The sequence below is a fragment of the Charadrius vociferus genome, unplaced genomic scaffold, assembly GCF_000708025.1.
Source record: "Charadrius vociferus isolate BGI_N301 unplaced genomic scaffold, ASM70802v2 scaffold169, whole genome shotgun sequence".
Lineage (NCBI taxonomy): Eukaryota > Metazoa > Chordata > Aves > Charadriiformes > Charadriidae > Charadrius > Charadrius vociferus.
The window spans coordinates 116,826-134,348 of NW_009652966.1; the positions used below are offsets into that span (position 1 = coordinate 116,826).

Consider the following 17,523-nt stretch of genomic DNA (forward strand, 5'->3'; position numbering starts at 1 on the left):
TGTTTCATAGGCACTTCCTGCAGGTTTTCACTCCTAATACCATCCTCCTTGCTGATGGCTTATTTAATTCGGGGCTTGCATTCTTATTCCATTTTTATAATCAACTCTTCCCTTGCAGCAGAACATTGGAGGGGAAAAAAAAGAATTTAAATAAAAAACAAATCCATGAGACTATCATGATTTTTGCTAGCATTCTCTTGCACTCGCTGCTTTTCTCTCCTATACCTATCTGCCTCCTTGTAGGAATCGGAGGCCGTGCTTTATCTGTACTCTGTTACACTGCAATAAGTAAAAAAAAAAAAACCTGTTCTTTCTTGATGGTACACGATAGGTGTTAAAGGGTGTACAGGTTGGGGGTGGGGGGATTGCTTTGGGTTGTGCTTTTTTCCCTTTTGGTTCATTCATAAATTTAGATTTGTGTCGGCAGAGTTGTTCTAGTCACAAATCCATATAACGAAGAACACGAGTGACTCCTTGTCTTTATGGCGTTCATAAAAGTCTTGCTGCTGACTTAGTTGGGGTGTTCAGCTTCAGAGGGTGCCAGGAACTGGTCCTTTTAAGTGTGCTTGTTTTGTTTTACAAAGGTAGTAGTAGCTACAGGGATAACTGTAAGGAATAGAAGTTTTATTACTTAGGCAATCGGTAGGTAGCTTTTATTATCATTCTCAATTCTCTTATTCCTCAGGAACCCATTAATGTTTCACTAAAGAAGCTTTCTTCCTTAGAATTAAAACCCTGGAAATCTTTGGAATATCTGAAAAGTCTAATTTTATATTGACTTTGTAAGTTATCAGACGTTTAAAGAAAACTCTACTGCTGAACATTGTAGTTCTTATTATTGCTGTTTAGTAATGATCATTAGTAGCGCTCGTCACATGTGTTTCACTTCCTTTAATCAGCTTTCACAATGATTTGCTGTGTTTATTTAGTTTTAAAACCACTGATGTTTATCTCACAGCTTCAATGTCTTGTGGGATTTACTTAGCAAGATGCTCCAGCAGGAGCATAGCTGTAGGCCTGTAAATACTCCTTTGTAAAAGCTTCACTGCAATTACTTCTTCTAAAAACCCTTTTGAAGAGGGACTACGTGGTGGAAGCAATTCTGTGTAACAGGGGTGGAGATGGAGAACGGTCACTTGGCTGACACGGGTCTGGCTTTCACTGTTGTCACAGAACATAATTCAGACATCATCTGTCAGCGACATTTGGAGGTAAACTTAAATTTTGGATGACACAGGGTGAGAACCTGAGTGATGCAATTTGGGAGGTGACATCCAGGATGGAAGATGGCTTGGAAAGACCAAGACAACCATCCACAAATACTCTGTCTGGACCTGGGATTTTGAGCTAAAGCCCTGGAACACATACAGAAGTGCCTCATGCACTGCCTTAGCTGAGTGATTTGGAGGTTATTCCCGATTTAAAGGTGTTTGAGATTAAAAAAAATAAGTGTCTGTATATCCCATGCCCCAGTGGACTCACTTCCCATGCCAGAGGGTTAATCTTTCTTGGGCTTCTAGTCATTGCTTATCTTTCAGATAAAAGATACTGGAAAGGATCACAAATTATTTCTTGAGTAATGCACTATTTTGGTATGACATTGCATTTTTTATAATCAAATGGCTGTAACTTATGTGGTGAATGTTTCAAATATTAAGTCTCATTGAGAAATTTAAGTGCAGGCTTGCTTTCCAGTTTAAAGGATAAAAAGAGAATTTACTTTCTTAGCCCCCTGCCCTGGCTCAGAATCCAAATGCAATAATATAAAATGGTTCTATCCATTCTGTTAGGACAATATCAGATCCGTGAATAGAGAAGAATAATTAATATCCTTAGTACTAATGTTACCAAGTATCTCTCATATAGTCTTTTCTCTCATATAATCTTTTCTATCACAATTCCTCACTTTTGTTTTTAAGTTCTAGTTATTAAGGACTTTAAGGACTCACTAAATATAGCTTAATTTTTTTTAATTTTAGGTCGTTCCAAGTAGCTAATTACCTCAGGTATCTTTAGCTAATAAACTGGCTTTAATAGTTTAGTGGTGTGAATGTTTGATTGGTTCCTCATTAAAGCTGCTTTGTGCTTCCAGATTGTTGGGGTTTTTGAAACAACACGTGTTTGATGGAAACAGTTATGTATTAAATTTTAAAGTTTTTAAATTTTGAACAGTATTCCTTCCACCCCAACTTTGTTACTAAATCCTTGCAGGAAAACTTTGTTAGCCTACCGTGATAATAATCTCCTTCCCCCCCCTTTTTTTTTAAATAAAAAATGCCTCATGGTGAGGAGGCTGCATTCTCGGAATTTAAAATATATGTATGCATAGTACACTGTTTATACAAAATGCCCCGTTTCTGATAAGTGTACAAGTAGAGGGGTATGTATACAAGTAGGTCGCTAAATAGATGTGGTGAAAAGCTAAAAACGGAACAAAAAAGTCCCTCTTGAAAACAATAGCCAGGCATTATCTGTCTATAGTACATGGAATTCAAATGGTATTCATATGAGAGTGTTGTAACTCATTGCAAATAACACTGATGGAAATTTAGACTTACCTTGTGTCCTTCAATTGCTGCTCTTATGCAAGATTTTCTGTTGCATAAGGTATAAAGCAGTGCTTGGAAGTAGTGGTGTTTCAGGATATGTATTATCCTGTGCAGATGTTTTTTTCACATTTAGAAGTCAGTGTATAATGTATAAGGTAAAATAGAATTTAAAGAATTGTTGGAAATTTGAAACTGTTTTTTGTTTACAAGAAGCTGTATCAAAGTAGTCTCAATTTGTGCTCTTTAGAAATGTTTTTCTCTTTTTCATAGTAGAGTACCTTATTTCTCTATAGCACACTTCTGTGGAAAATTTCAGATGTAATTTAATGTAATGTGAAAAGTGCCTAAGGTGCTTAACATTGATGCCTTTTTCTGATTCTGCTGGTTTATTTCTGCTATTTTATTATATTTCTTTCCCTCTTGAAATGACTTACTTGTAGATATATTTTTGTTTTTTGATTTAAGTTTTGAAGTCCTTTTTGAAATGGGATTAGGCACGGAATAGCTCAAAGGTTAAAACATCAATAATAGTCTATAGGGATATGAACCACTACTAGAAATAATTCAATGCCTCATTAGTTGTCATTGAAATAGATGCTGTAAAGAAAGTGGGTTTTTTTCCCCTAAACTTGTATAGTCTGTGATGTGACATTTCCAAAGTAGCTTATGAAGCTACTGCATGCTTTAATTAAAACCCACCCTGTAAAGTCCTGCGAATTTGTTAGCTGTGATTTCTTTTCCATTCTTAGAGAAAGTAGTTTCTTTTCCTTGTGGGTGGAAGAAGGAGAAAAAAAAAAAAAACCAACCAAAAAAACCCACCCCAAAACCCCAAAAGATTCTGAGTACATAAGAAGCTTAGTAACCAGAAAGCAAAAATAGTTCGGTGTTGGTTTGTTTAGTTGGGGAGTTTTGTTTTGTTTTTCTTCCAGATTAACAATTGACAATCTTTGAACATGGGGAAAAATGAAATGCAAAGCAGAATAATTTGTGGAAAAAAGAGTAGTCTCTTTGGTGGGGCATATGCTGGTAAATCAATGCAGTTGTTAAATTTTTCCGAGCAAAGGAGCCTGAGTGGGTCGGGGTGACAGTGAAAGAGTCACTGAAAGGGACTGTTGAGTTAATTCATACACTCATGAAAGCACTTGCAGAAAGTTGGTGGAAACTGAGATAAAGTATAGACAGAGGGGAAAATGTTTTTTAGTATGTCGTATGTTTCCTTTTAAATAAAACCTTTTTTTCTTGGACTGATTGTTGTGGGCACTGTGTCAGTACATGTTGGGTGGCATCACAGTTTCTATTTGAATAGAGGCAGACAGAGGGTATGCCACGCTTCCTGTGTAATTCTTTGTAAATGCTAAATTTAATCATTAATGGTGATGGATTAAGATTATGTTGGTCGTATCAGTAGAATTGGAGACAGAGCCTCTGTATTTCTTTTACTTTAGAAACTGATTTCCCTTTCCACAGACAGTACAGTCTCTGTAACCAGGTGCAGCAAAGCAAGATTTCACTTCAGTATAGTGAATTACAGAAATGATGTGTTGCTAGGTGGCTAATAGAAGACTTGAGCATGAAAAAGTGTAGGGTCAATCTTTATTTCAGAAATATAATGTGAGGTACATGTATGTTTGTTTGCTTAAAAATACATCAGGAATTTCAGGTGATCCAATATGAAACATTCAAGTCGTAGCTGAGCCTGAAATGCCATCTACCTAAATATCATTACTTTTTCTTAAGTTCAATTAATTTTATTTCCTCTGTTGGCAGAATAACCACCTGGCACTATATGAAACCTGAAATATTTTGCTGCAATTGTGTTTTATAAACCAGAATTCTTTTTCATGACAGTACTGGTGAAAAAGCAGAAGTTAAAAATTAAGAAGTTATTTACCTCTAAATGGTCTTGGAAGTGACATTAAAAACTTAAGAACGGCACAACATATCGTGCTACAAACTCTATTTTGTGTGTCAGTGATAAAAGATTTAGTTTTAAATGCATGACGCTTATTTTTCTGAATTAGAGGTGTGGAGAAAAAGGGTGTTTCAACTTTGTTTTTTCTTCTTTGGATGGAACATTTTTGCCTCATTTCCAACCTCTCATCTGTTGATAGGTTCAGTGGATTTTATTTTTACCTGCTGAGAATGTCGCTGCATAGAGAAATCACCCTAAGAGCCAAAATTCAATTTAGACCATGTAAGCATTTAGGTACTAGCAGGATATATGAACAAGTATCAATGTGATTTTAGTTGGTGCTAAAATACTTGCTATGGTTTCTTACCTAATGGTATACCAGCTCATTTTAGAAACAGCATAGCGGGAAGAAGTGTTACTCTCTGTATGCAAATTAAGAACTACTATGTGACCAGATCCCAAAGGAAAGCAAGATGATGTCTTTTACAAAAAGGAGGGTAGAAATAATTGGAAATGGAAAATTACTTGGGAAAGATAGAAGAAAAGAGCTTAGTGTACATGTTGCATCTCTGTAATCCAGCGAGCAATTTTTCCCAGTAGTTGCTAGATCTGTGGGTGATTTATGTAAGTTGTGTTAAATTTTTTACATGAAGTATTCTGTTACTATGGTGATAGGTGCCACTCCACGCAGATTGTTTAAATAAAATTAAGGCAATTCTTTGTACTCAGTAAGCTGGGTAATTGCTATTAGTTTGTACACAAGGGTTATGAACTCAGAGAACTGCAGGTTCATTAAATATTCAGGGAAAGGCTCTAGACTTCTAGAAGCATTTGTGGAGGTTGCATGGGAAATGACCTTTTATGTAGCATTTATTTAATAGCTTGCATTATATTTTTCACGATAGTGATTTTTTTTTTTTTTCCTCTTCCCTTAGTATCTTAAATGGTGTGTGCTCACCATTCTGTTTTCTCCCATCTCTGTCAGTTCTTACGCATGCTTCTGATGGGCGAGGACGGAGTGGGTTGCTGCAGGTACAGATGAGCCCTGGCTTCAGTGTGGAGGGGCAGGGAATAATAATAGTGAGTATGCCATAGACCCAGTGGTAAGAAACTGCAGGGATTGAATAATTGTAGCATAAGTGGCAAAGAAAGCAAATATTTCTGAACGGCAGTGGGAAGAAAATCGACAGGATTTGTGTGGGAAGCAGAGTTGAAAATGGCACCCAGGTTGTGAGCTTGTGGGACATAAGGTGGTGGAGTTGTTGACAGAGATGGAGAAAGAAGCGGGGAGAAGGGGGACTTGGGGGAAAAAAACGTGATTTCGGCTTTTCGGCATACTGCATTAGGGCTGGTGGCAAATATCCAGAAGGAAATTCTGAACTGCAAATGTGAACAGAAGGGACGAGAGATCTGTGACTCATCTGCACAGAGATGATAATTAAAGCAGCATGATTTTAGGAGGCTGCTGAGCAATAGGGAAGAGGTTGCAGAAAAGAGGAGAGTTGAGGATAGAGCTCCCCAGGACTGTGGCAGAAGGAGGAGGAAGAGCCATGACAGGAGACTCTTTTGGAGCAGCTCAGTGGGAAGAAAGTCAGGGAAAGCACATATTTTGGGACATTCACTTAGAAATGCAGTGTAGAAATACAATATATTTTTAGCAATGGCTATGTAATTTTGAAAATTCATTTTGTATCGCACCAGCGAAGGATTACCTATGAAGCGCTGGGTTGTTGCATAGCTGAAGAGGAGCTTGCTATTGCATTTTATGTAGTGAGACAGGAAAAAGGTATTTCCTCTTCCCTCTCTCGTTGCAAACATACATAATTGTCAGTGTCCCCAAGGCCCACACCTTTTGTATCCAAAGTCCTGATAGACCTCTTAAAATCTAAGATGTGGTAAAGCATCTTGGGAAACCTCTGCCTGTGTCATGTTCTTAATACTTTGCCCGTTGCCAGAGGAGAGTGTTGCTTGCTTGCCAGCTTCTGTAGCTTTGGGGGTATTTTAAGTTTTTTGTTGCTTGTTTTTGTGAACGGGCATTGGAGGGGAGGGGGTTGAACAGAGCTATATACCTGCCAATTTGTATTTTATTATTCTACCAATTACCCAGATATACCTGTAAAACACAGTCTGAGCACAGTTCTCTAATATCCTTCAATTTTCTAATCATGCTCTGTAGAACACAGCATTTTGCCATAGCATATATTATATTGATCAAGTTTATTGTTTCAAAGCTGTCATTGTTTAATCCTGGCACCAGCTGTATTAGATACATTTTCTAAGTGGTGAAAGGCTAAATTAACTCAACCTATCTTACCCTTGGACCTGTTTGGAAATTATGTACCACTGTCTTGGTCCAATAAAAGCGATGAATGGTAATAATAAATGAAGGTACTATGAAAGCTGTAAAACTTTTGCCTTCTTCATATGTTGGCAAAGCTTTAGACTTTGTCATCATTGTTGTTGAGAACTTTTGTGAGAATCTTCAGTGATGACACCAGCAAACCTCAGTCTTGTGGGTCTCTTGCCATAGCTGAATTGGGCAGAATGCAAACCAAATGAGCCTTTCTAGAGCCAATGGCATAAACTCCCTAGAGCTAGTGACAATTGAACAGGCTCAGAGTGGGCTCCTTGAAGCCAGAAAAACTTACTTTTGATGGTGCGGTGCTGAGGCTGAGTTGACTGGGAGTTATAATCTGAGCATTCTCAAGTTAATTATTTTTATTGTTGCTAAGTAGCAAGACCGACAGACCATCCATTTGACATATACTGCTATTAAAGGATTCAGTTACAGTTTTAATCAATTTGAGAAGCAAAGGGATTTAAAGGATGGCTTGGCTTAATTCCAACCAATGGCTACATTGCTCGAGAGATTTTATGCTAAAGGTTTGGCAATGCATGAGAGTCTGAACCCTCTTTTAGCAATCGTGTAATTCATTATTTTTGTTACAAATAGAGAACTGCAGTTACACAGTTTAGAACATTTTGCATGACTTTAAAATAATGGTGACAGCAGTTCTATCAGGCATCTGTTTTTAAGCAGTACATAAAATCTAGCTGTTGTCCTCTTAAAACTAGACATGGAAGATGTGTGGGATTGCTCATGAAAGATGCATTTCCCAGGCAATTTACAATTGTGTTCCCAACCTTGCCTACATTTTATCAGCAAAATACTAGAAAAAAAAAATGCAATATATAAAAACACACACATGTAAATTCAGTTGGATTGCAGAGGAAAACAAATGAAAAGAAACAGTGAAGAAGCTCCACCAAAAGCAACTTGAAAGCTGCCTGGAGAACAAATGCTCTCATGGCAAGCACTTGTTCTTAGCAAGTTGCTGCAGTTGACTCCACCTCTGTAGCACCACACAACCTGCTTTTGAGCAAAGCTACTATCATATGAATTTACAATGGAGATTTTTTGGCTAACATGTTACTTGAGAATCAGGAGATCTGGTTTTTGGTTTTGACAGTTGTGTAACCTGCTTCTGTATCAGCTCTGCCTAGGAAATTTCCTTGCCTTGGAGGAAAAAATAAATTAGGATGACTAAATATACAGAGCAACTAAGGCATTCTGCTGAACAAGAAAATACAGTGAATGAAGTCCATGCCCTCTCTTGAGCACTCTGATCTAAGGATTACTAGAAATGCTGAAATGTTGCTGATTTGTTGTTGAAAGAACTAATAAACATATTTCTGCAGTTCTCCCTTTTTCTATGCCTTAGCTATTTGTATGTATATATTTTATTTTCTGAGCTAGCATAACTTTATTCTGAAGTTAAGTCATGGAGTTGACAGGAACTTAAGCCTGCCAAGAAGAGTTCGGTGCAGCAGCTGCCTAGAATATGTGGCAAAACCACGAATAATAGTAATAGTAGTAATAATGATGTTATGTTTCAAGATGATAGACTGCAAGCACCCTGAGAGGAGAAGTGTTTGACAGGTAATTACAATAGGTAATTTGACAGGTTGCCAACTCGGACGAGTAAACTAGATCATGTATATGCAAAAATAGAAGTGTTTTCTGCTGAATATTATCCCGTAGTTATAGTATTGGAGAGCTGCATGAACATTTTTTCCTGTGGCATAAAGGAGCAGTAGGATGAATTGGCAGGTCCACTGGATCTCAGTACTTCACATTTTGAGTTGAGATTTAATCAACTCGGGTGCAAAGAAAAGGACTAAAGAATAAGAAAAGTGCTGGTGTAATTAGCTGACCCTATTCCCCACTTCTGTGACACACTAAGGCAAATGTTTTTAAAAAAAAACCAAAAAGGCAGTAATGGTGAGGGGAGAAGAAAATAAAATGGAAAAATAAAACATCATAAACATTACTGTTGAAAAATAAAATCCACAAAAATTTGTATTTTATATATGTTGCCTCACATGTGAATTGTTCTAACAATGTTTGGGGCAGGGTGGGGTGAGATGTGTGCATTTTGCAGCATTGTCACCGGTCAGTGCTGTTTAGTTTAGTGGGTTTAATTTAAATGGCTTTAGTAATTATTACTTATAACATTACAATAGGATCTTGGCAGGCAAAACTTGTAATTTTTGTAGAAATAATGCAGAATTGTGTTTATGAAGGCCAGAAGTTCTGGAAGAAATATAAGTGATGCCTCTCAGTTGCAGTGTGGCATAGGTCTTGCTAGTCTTAAAAATAGGTTTTAAAATTAAACCAGGATTTAAAGTGCAGAAGAACTCTCTCCTTGATTGTGGTGATTTGTTCTTGCTCTTATTATCTTCCTCCCTTACTGCATTTTTTTTTTTTTTTGCTTTTTCTTGCAGTTTTGGACCTCATGTTTCCCTTTTTTTAGGATGTTAGCCTGGTTCCAGCTGCCTCCACAAATGTTGCTTATGCCATTTTTGATGCATGAGGCAGAGCTGGAAAGAGCGACCATGAAAATCTGATATTAGTAACTAGGTTTCTCCATAATATTCCCCTTTTATTTCTCTTTCTCTGCAGACAATACTGTCCCGTTTTCCTCTCTGAAACTGCTAACAGCCAATATTTGACTATATCTTCAGGAAGCATAAATTAACACAGAACTGCTGTTGTCGCTTTACTAGCCACCTGTGTTATTAATCTTTTAGAAAATAATGTGCATTTAGAAGATAACTTTATGCTGTTTCAGCTGAAGTTTTGTTTGTTTGGTTAGATGAAGATCATATAGCCTAGCTCTAGTTACAGTTTGTCAGTGAATATATCTGCGCAGTTCAGAGAATAAAAGGTAAAAGTAGAATATGCCCTCCTCGCTGTATCTGTGCATTTCAGTTAGGTGTAATCACAGTATTGTTTCACTAAGTGAACAGCAAATTGTTAGCTTGCGTAGGAGTAAAGCTTGGTTGCAGATTTTTTGTGTTCCTGCTTTTCTGAAGCAGAAAAAAAGTTGATGTTAAACTTTCATATGATCTGTTTCTTACCTTAATTGTAATGTTTTGATACTGTGGTTAAACAGGTATTAAAGAAGATCTTTTAGGAGGAAGATACGGGCTTGTAGAGTAGGTATGGAAGGAAGAGATGATCTCCAGCTGTGGGTGGTATGCTATTAAGAATACAAATTTATTTCTAATTGCATAGTTAGCAACTCTTTTTATAGTTAAGTGCTTTCAGCTCTTTTAGGTGAGAGAAATGAGTATGAAAAAGCAATAATTGTAAATGGTAAAGGCCCCCAGTAATAAGCATTCAGCTTATCATTCTACCTAAGGGATGTTTGAAGAGGGTGGGCGCAGTTATCCTCAGTGCTTGCTTAAAGCACAAAGAAGTGAGTGACTTGAAAAAAATGTAAGGGGAAAGAAACTGTTCACTATGAAAGAAAGTGACTTGTAGGTTTTGCTCTTGGGATCATTGAGAAGCAGTCTCAGCCCTCATCTCTAGGGATGGCTGCAGGAAGTTAAAATGAGCTGGCTACGATGTAGGCTTGGTGACCTTTTCTAGATTTCTTTGAATCCTAGACCTCAGGGCTGCTCTGGGCTATGCTGGCGTGGAACTTTGCATTCCTGCACATTTTCCTGAGTTCATGTTTGAATTATGCTTAGTTGGATGCCATTCATGTATGGAAAGAATATATTTTGGAATTGTTTTTTTACCTAAGCATTGCATTTGCTCTCTTCCAGTTTCCCATCTTTTATGGTTTACTGAACTGTTAATTCTTCACTTACCTGAATATGAAGATGTAGCATTAACAATCAGCTGTCCACTGTGTGATGAACTCATTTAGCAATTCGCCTTCCCAAACCCTGGATTTGTAGGGAATTGTGTGTCGAGGAGAGAATTTAAGGGTGAGGCCACCTGCCCCTAGATATAGACTGGATGCCTGAGAAGTTTTCCACTTGCTTGACTGTCTTTTGTAGATTCAGAAATATTTTATTTTTTTATATAAATGCTCTTGGTTTGTCAGAAATAAGCATATTTCTTTAGCTTCCTTCATGATTGTGTGGAAGAGTTTCATTTCAAGGATGTAGCAGTGTTTCTCTGTTACTCACTGATGTCTTGGTTGTAATAAGTCTCTACAGCATTTAAAAACCCAGAATCCTCCTTCCCTTAGTAGTGGGACTTTTCAAAATGTATCTTCTTGAAGTTGCATGTTTAAATTTATAGTAAAATCTTCCTATTACCAATAAAATAATTATGTCTATTTAAAAGCATTTTTTTTCAATATAAATGTCCCAATCCATTCCTACTATTTTTGCAAAATGATTCATAAGAAACTATGCAGAACGTAAATGTATCCAGATTGAAAATGTTACATGCCCTCCCACATGTAACAATGAAATGTGTGTTTTGCTACTAAGATTGCAAATACTTCATTGATGTCTGCATATAATTAAACGTGTTAGATTTTTCTTTCCGGCTGTACTTACTGGTGAATGTTTCCTGAATGCCAACAGCTGTTATTAAGAAAATACTCCCTAATCAACCTGCTGCTTCTGCATAGCTTGCTTTATACAAAGCTTAAGAACACATTGGCTTTTCTTGCCTGAGTAACACTAGAAGCGTTTCATGGATTAAAGGATCATTTTTTTAAAAACAGTTGCATATAACAAGGTTTGTTTTCTAACAGGATCAACTGATTAAAAAAATGAAACTTTAAACATGAAAACTTAGTCACATTTTTCATGTGTGTTATTAGGGAGGATATAAAGCATCTGTTCTAAAAAGAGTTTGCACTAATTGCCATAAAGCTACAGCATCTGATGAACTTAGAAAAGAGTGGTTCTTTCACCGATGTTGGTTGTATTTCATGTGCTTTCTGCCTTACTAACGCCGTTTCTCTATATCCACTCAGATTTTGGCCTGTCAGAAAAATTTTAACACACCCCAGCCTCCCATCTGTTAGTCTTGCTTATAGAAACTGCCTCACATGCTATATAAGGTGACAACAATGTGCATGCCGTCCCCATCAGGCCATATGTAATAGGATGGTCCAGCTCAAGTTTCCTGTGCATTTTGTATTCCACATTTGTCTTCCCTCCCATTGCATGGAATGTTATAAACAACCAGTGGTTCCCTTTTCTCTTCTTCCTCATCCCAGGGTCTTCTTTCTCTTCTTTGGCAGGGTATGCAAACATGTTCGTCTCAGCTCAGCTGGTATTGTTCAGCTTTAGTTTTCTTTCTCAGTTACTTAAGACGATTCCTGGTACCGCTGTTTGTCAGTGTTACCACTAGAAGCAGGTCATTGTCCATGGTCAGGGACTGCTGGTTGAAGCCACTTGTCTGGCATACATGTGACTAGCTGGTATATGCCAAAAGGATCGAAAGTGGAGGAAAATCATTATCTGTCTCAAGGAAAGAAGTAACAAGAACTAGTGAATAGATATAAACATTTACCTATTTGCTTTCCATGGTGGCTTTACACTTCGATTACATGCATCTTTCCATTCTGTTTGAGACTTTGAAAGCTTTTGTTTTAGCCTAAAGACTTCAATTCTGTTTAATTCTGAAAAAGAGTAAATCTAGGAAGGGTGAATGATTGGCTCAATCTAACCTGCCTTTTCTGTTTTACTTTTTCAGGATTGCACAGTATATGAAACGGAGAATAAAATTCTTCATGTGGTGAGTAGTGTTTGGATTTCTTAACACATATATTTGTATAGACTACACAGAATTATAGGTGTGTATTGTGCTTTTTCTATGCAGTTACCAGTGTGATAATGACCTAGTCTGGGTATGACTGAGTGAATGTATGGAACTACTTGTGAACAGGCAATGAGGTTATGGAACCTGAATTTGGTATATGAGAAGCCAGGAACTTTGCAAGGGCTTGTGTTTGTCTGGCTCAGGCCCATCTGTTATTTGTAAACCGTGGTCAGAAGAATGAGTGCGAAAAATGGCATCTTTCTGAGAGCGAGTTAGTTGCTAGGCTTCTGGGAAATCATATATTTATTTTAGTGATATAGCTTAATTTGTACGGCTTTATTCCTAATAGGAGCATGGAGCTAGCCTATTCATAGGAAAATTGATGCAATTCTTTTCTTTTGAATTCTCAGTATAAATACAACAATCTGTTCCCAGAATCTGTAGTGCTATTGATAATAAATAATAATAATAAGGCAGATGAAAGTCATCAGGGCATCAGAACACAGGATGAGTTTGAAAGGCTGATACTGCGGTGGATGGAGAGTCAAAAGCTTGAGTAAACTTTGTCTGAAAACTGCACCGAAGTTTTAGATATTAAATCATGTTTCGTGTTGTGGCTGTAGTTTAGTGGGTATTAAGTTAACTCAGAGCTTGTTTGTAAAAGTTAGATATGAAGATGTTCTTCCTAAGAGTGACTACTGAATTAGTTTAATTTATTCACTGTATTTTACATTTAGGTAGGTTTTGATATCTTACTTTTCTTATTACCAGAGCTTAAGCAAGAAAATACTGTATTTCTTTATTTTAAAAGATGAGCTTCCCAGTAAATTTTGCTATACTTCCCCACCACCCCCACTCCCCGCCCTCCCCAGTGGTCCCATATCAAATGCTTGGCAAGCTGAATTCTGTAAGCTTTTGATGCTTTGATTTCACAGTGATGTGGAATAAAACTTCTCCTTGTATTTTTAAGTTTCACTGACATTTTTCCCCTTTGGGACACAAAGAATTAGCAATTTTAGTGAGGCTGACATCATCATCTTTGCTAGACTGATCTCTGCAAGTATTTAAGTAATGAAGTTTTTAATTGCATAATCTTGGCAAAAGTTGAAGTGCTATAAGTTTGAAATCACTGTGTATAACCTTGTTTTCAATATATGATCGTTGTCTGCTGTAGGGGCCAGTAGCTCTAACATCTGCTATATACAGTATGCATCTTTTAGAAATTAGCAAAGAGGGAGCTGGCAGCATTTCGAGCTGATGAAGCGTCAGTTAATATAGTCTTCAACAGAAAATTTTGAGGAAACTGAGAGGGATTCATTTAAGATATGTGAGTGCACAAATTTGAGACAGTTTTCAAAAGCTGTATTATCTTACATCATTCAGACTCACATAGGCTTATTTGTTTAATCCACAGTAACTTCATTGTGATGACAGGTGGACATATGTATTATTGTGGAGAGCTTAATTAGCTTCTAGGATTAGTGCTCAAGCTTGCAAGGAAACACGAACAGAGCGTTGAATGTTTTACTGAAGCCCAGGATTAAAAATGACTATATGTATTACACATAACTTAGATCATTTCTGACCGTGTTGCATTTCAGCTGATGGATGGGATTTCAAGGGGCAAAAGCTGACCAAAAGCAATTGAGGAAAGAAATAAATCTGTGATTGAATAATTAAAAGATGGAATTTGAAATAATACTTTTGAATTTGAAAGGGAATATATTACATGTGCTGCTGAGAAGGTTGATGGTAGAATTGGAACTGAAAGCAGTCACAGTCCCCTCTAACCCCTTTCCTTGGAAGACAGAAAAACGTGTTGTGGCTTTAGCCCATTAGACAATCTGGGAAGGAGCAATCTAACAGGTAGATTAAAAAAAGAGGGGAAAAGCCTACTGATGACAAGATCTTGAGAGGGTGCATGGTATTTTTATACCAGTGTCAAAGAGAGAATGTTGGATACCTTATGAGCGAACAGTATTTGAATGTAGGAGTACAAACTAGATTAAAGATGTTCTAGAGGGGGTTTAAGAATTTAAATCTATTACAGATTGTGCATCCAGTAAATTTAGAGGTGGATGTTAAAAAGAAGTTTCTCTGGTATAAAAAGAATAGTAAATTTTGGTGAAGGTGTAGAAAGAGTCTTGAATGAGAAATGCTGGGAGAACTAGGAAAAATGAGGAGAGGACATGTACACAGATACTACAAAGAGAGAAAGTAAATTCTCTTAAATATCAAAGACCAAGCTATTGCAAGTCTGTTTTCTGAGTACATTTCCCATCTGCAAACCGTGCAAACTCCTGGAGATTACAGAAGCGGTGTCTGGCCAGCATCACATCCAGCTGCCTTTGAATGATCAGATAGCACCATAAACCTGTGTTCACTGGGATGACTTAGAGAGGAAATTGAATTCAAAACCGTGGGCTCACCCTGTATGACTTCACATACCATGTTCTCTTCATGACGCGAGGAAACAAGGTTCCTCACAAAAGTTAAAGGCACTGACTTACAACTAATTAGCAATTCACGCAATTAGCCTAAGGAAATCCTTGTTGCAAGGTATTGTTCCCACTAAGGACAGAAGTAAAATTTTAAGAGATCCTTCTTACATGAGTAAAAAAGAACTACAGCTACAGAAATGAAAACAAATTAAATGACAATTTTGTACTCTTATTCTTTGGACACTAAGAAATTTACGAACTTAGGAGCAAATCATTGAATCAACGTAGTTGATTTCTGTCCTCATTACCTATTGGTTGTCCAGTGGTTTACTTCAGGTTGAACCTGTGTCCTGCCTTAAACATCTCCATTGTTCACATGGTTATTTTGAACTTGTGTACCGTGGCTCAGGGGCTGGAGCTCTGTAAACACATCCCCTGTGGGGATGATGCCCCATTCTCCCTGGCGCGAGCCTACTTTGTGCCAAATCAGGGGGCAGGGGGGTGTGTGGACACAGGTGGGGGATGTGAGACCACCCTGCTGCTGTTGAAGTGCATTCATGGATACCTCCAAAGTTAACTCATCACTGAGTCTTCAGGCTTTCCTCTAAAGCATGGTGGAGTAGGCAGCATCCCTCACCAAAGGCAAGATCCTCAATTAAATGACCAATTGGTTTGCTTTAATCAGGTAGGGCCAAAAAATAGTTAATGTGCTCATATTCTAATGGCAGTAATTTCTTTTGAAAAGCAAATGAACGCCCTCTTTCTCTCAGAGGTGGTAGTGTGGGTGTTCATGTGGAGAGACTGCTGAATCACCTTGTACATAGATAGTATGTTTTAACGTCAATGAACTTTATTCAGATGTTATCTTTTTAGATATCACTGATGCATTTAACAAATGGCATTCTGTGGAGACAGAACTGTATAGCTTCAGCTTATATTCAAGAATGAAATATCTTTATTTACTCCAAGCAAGTTTCAAATGCTATATATAAGAATTTTGATTGTTACTCACAATATTAGGTTAAGTAGTAAACTAATCTGTGTCAACTAAATGCATAAAATGCACGAAAGACCTTTTTGTCTTTCTGTAAACTGATGAAGTTTTAAGAAGTTACCTACTTCAACTTGTTTATTTGTTCTAAATGGAGTTGCAAAGTGTGTCTGGGCAAAAAAGTCTCTTCTATAATTTTGTGCCCTAGAATTGCAGGTGTGTTGAAACAATTATTTTAAAGACAACTAGATTTCGTAAAGGTTTTTTGGTGGTTTTTTTTTTTTTCTGTGAATTTGATCACAGAAACACTTGGTTTCTATGGAATAAGAAGTGAAAAACCACACAAGAATAACGTGTTGGTTTTTGCTCATTAAAATGTTGATGCTTCTGAAATATTCATGAACAAAGAGAAATGCTTCATATTTCTGTTACCTTTTGCTCAGTAAGTGATGTAATAAATAAATACTTAATAATAATTGTAATAGTTTGCTAATGTAAACAGAGAGTAAATATCACCAGAAAATAATACCAACAGAAGTAGATGGCAATAGAAAATATTAACTTAAGAAGAGCAAGTCTTAAAATACAGTGGGGTTAAATATGAAAGGATATAGCCATAGGTGTGGTGTTTGCTTCAAAATCAGAAATTAGTATGCTCTTGCTAGTTTACATTTAGAATCTAAATATTGATCTAACTTGAGATGATAAAAATGTATGGAAAACTGCTCAGCTTAAAAGGGTATCAGTTCTGCTTATTTGGGGAGTTATAAGTTAATCATTGTGAAAGTCTGAATGACGTTTTAAAATATTTGAGGAATAATTCATTGATTCCATCCAGCTGTTCAAGGCTATATATGATGGAAATATCTAGTTCAGATTAGTCCATGTGAAGCAGTAGAGTATTAAAGTGAGAGCAAAGCACAAAGGACTAATTATAGAAAGTAGAAGCCAGGCTCCAGTCAGATTAATAGTAAGTTTTAACTGGATTTTCTTTTTAGTTTAATTCTATAAAAAAAGATAATGTTTTCCTAAGGAATTTCATTTCCTTAAAATTATGCTGCTTTTCCTACCAAAATCTAGTTTTATTGAGTTGGAAAACTGTAGAAAGTAGAACCACAGAGTGAAATTAATATTTAGAAGGTTTTGAAAAACAAATGAGCTATTTAAATTTAAAGAGAGTTACTAAATTGAAAAAGAAAAGACCAAGTAATGGATCAGAATATTCTCTTTTTGCTAAGAGCCTTGCAGAAACTACAGTGACAATAATTCACTCCTGCCCGCTATATTTGAATATTTGTTATAGAACTATACTTGGCTAAAAATGCATTGTCAAATGTATCATTTTTGAATTTTATTAAAGAAAAAAAAGAAAAAAGTAACCACTTGCTTCCTTTCAAGAGTCTATACCTTGCAAATTGGGCCCAGCAAACTTCACTGTGACAGAAGCCTCCCTTTTTGCATCCAAAATAAGATTTAGTTCACTGTTTAAACTTCATCTATATAGAAATTCAAGCCCAGGCGCAGTTGGTTCTAAAACTGTTAGAATTACTGAT

The 17,523-nt window shown here is 36.8% G+C and overlaps 1 protein-coding gene across 1 annotated transcript in view; it reads left to right on the top strand.

Moving 5' to 3' along the window:
* The window catches only part of CNKSR2 (connector enhancer of kinase suppressor of Ras 2), a 186,065-nt gene that overhangs the window by 32,727 nt on the left and 135,815 nt on the right, over nt 1–17,523 (top strand). Inside the window, exon 5 of the mRNA XM_009893115.1 lies at nt 12,473–12,514. Within this exon, the coding sequence (XP_009891417.1) occupies nt 12,473–12,514 (42 nt within the window). The remainder of the gene's footprint in view (nt 1–12,472; nt 12,515–17,523) is intronic.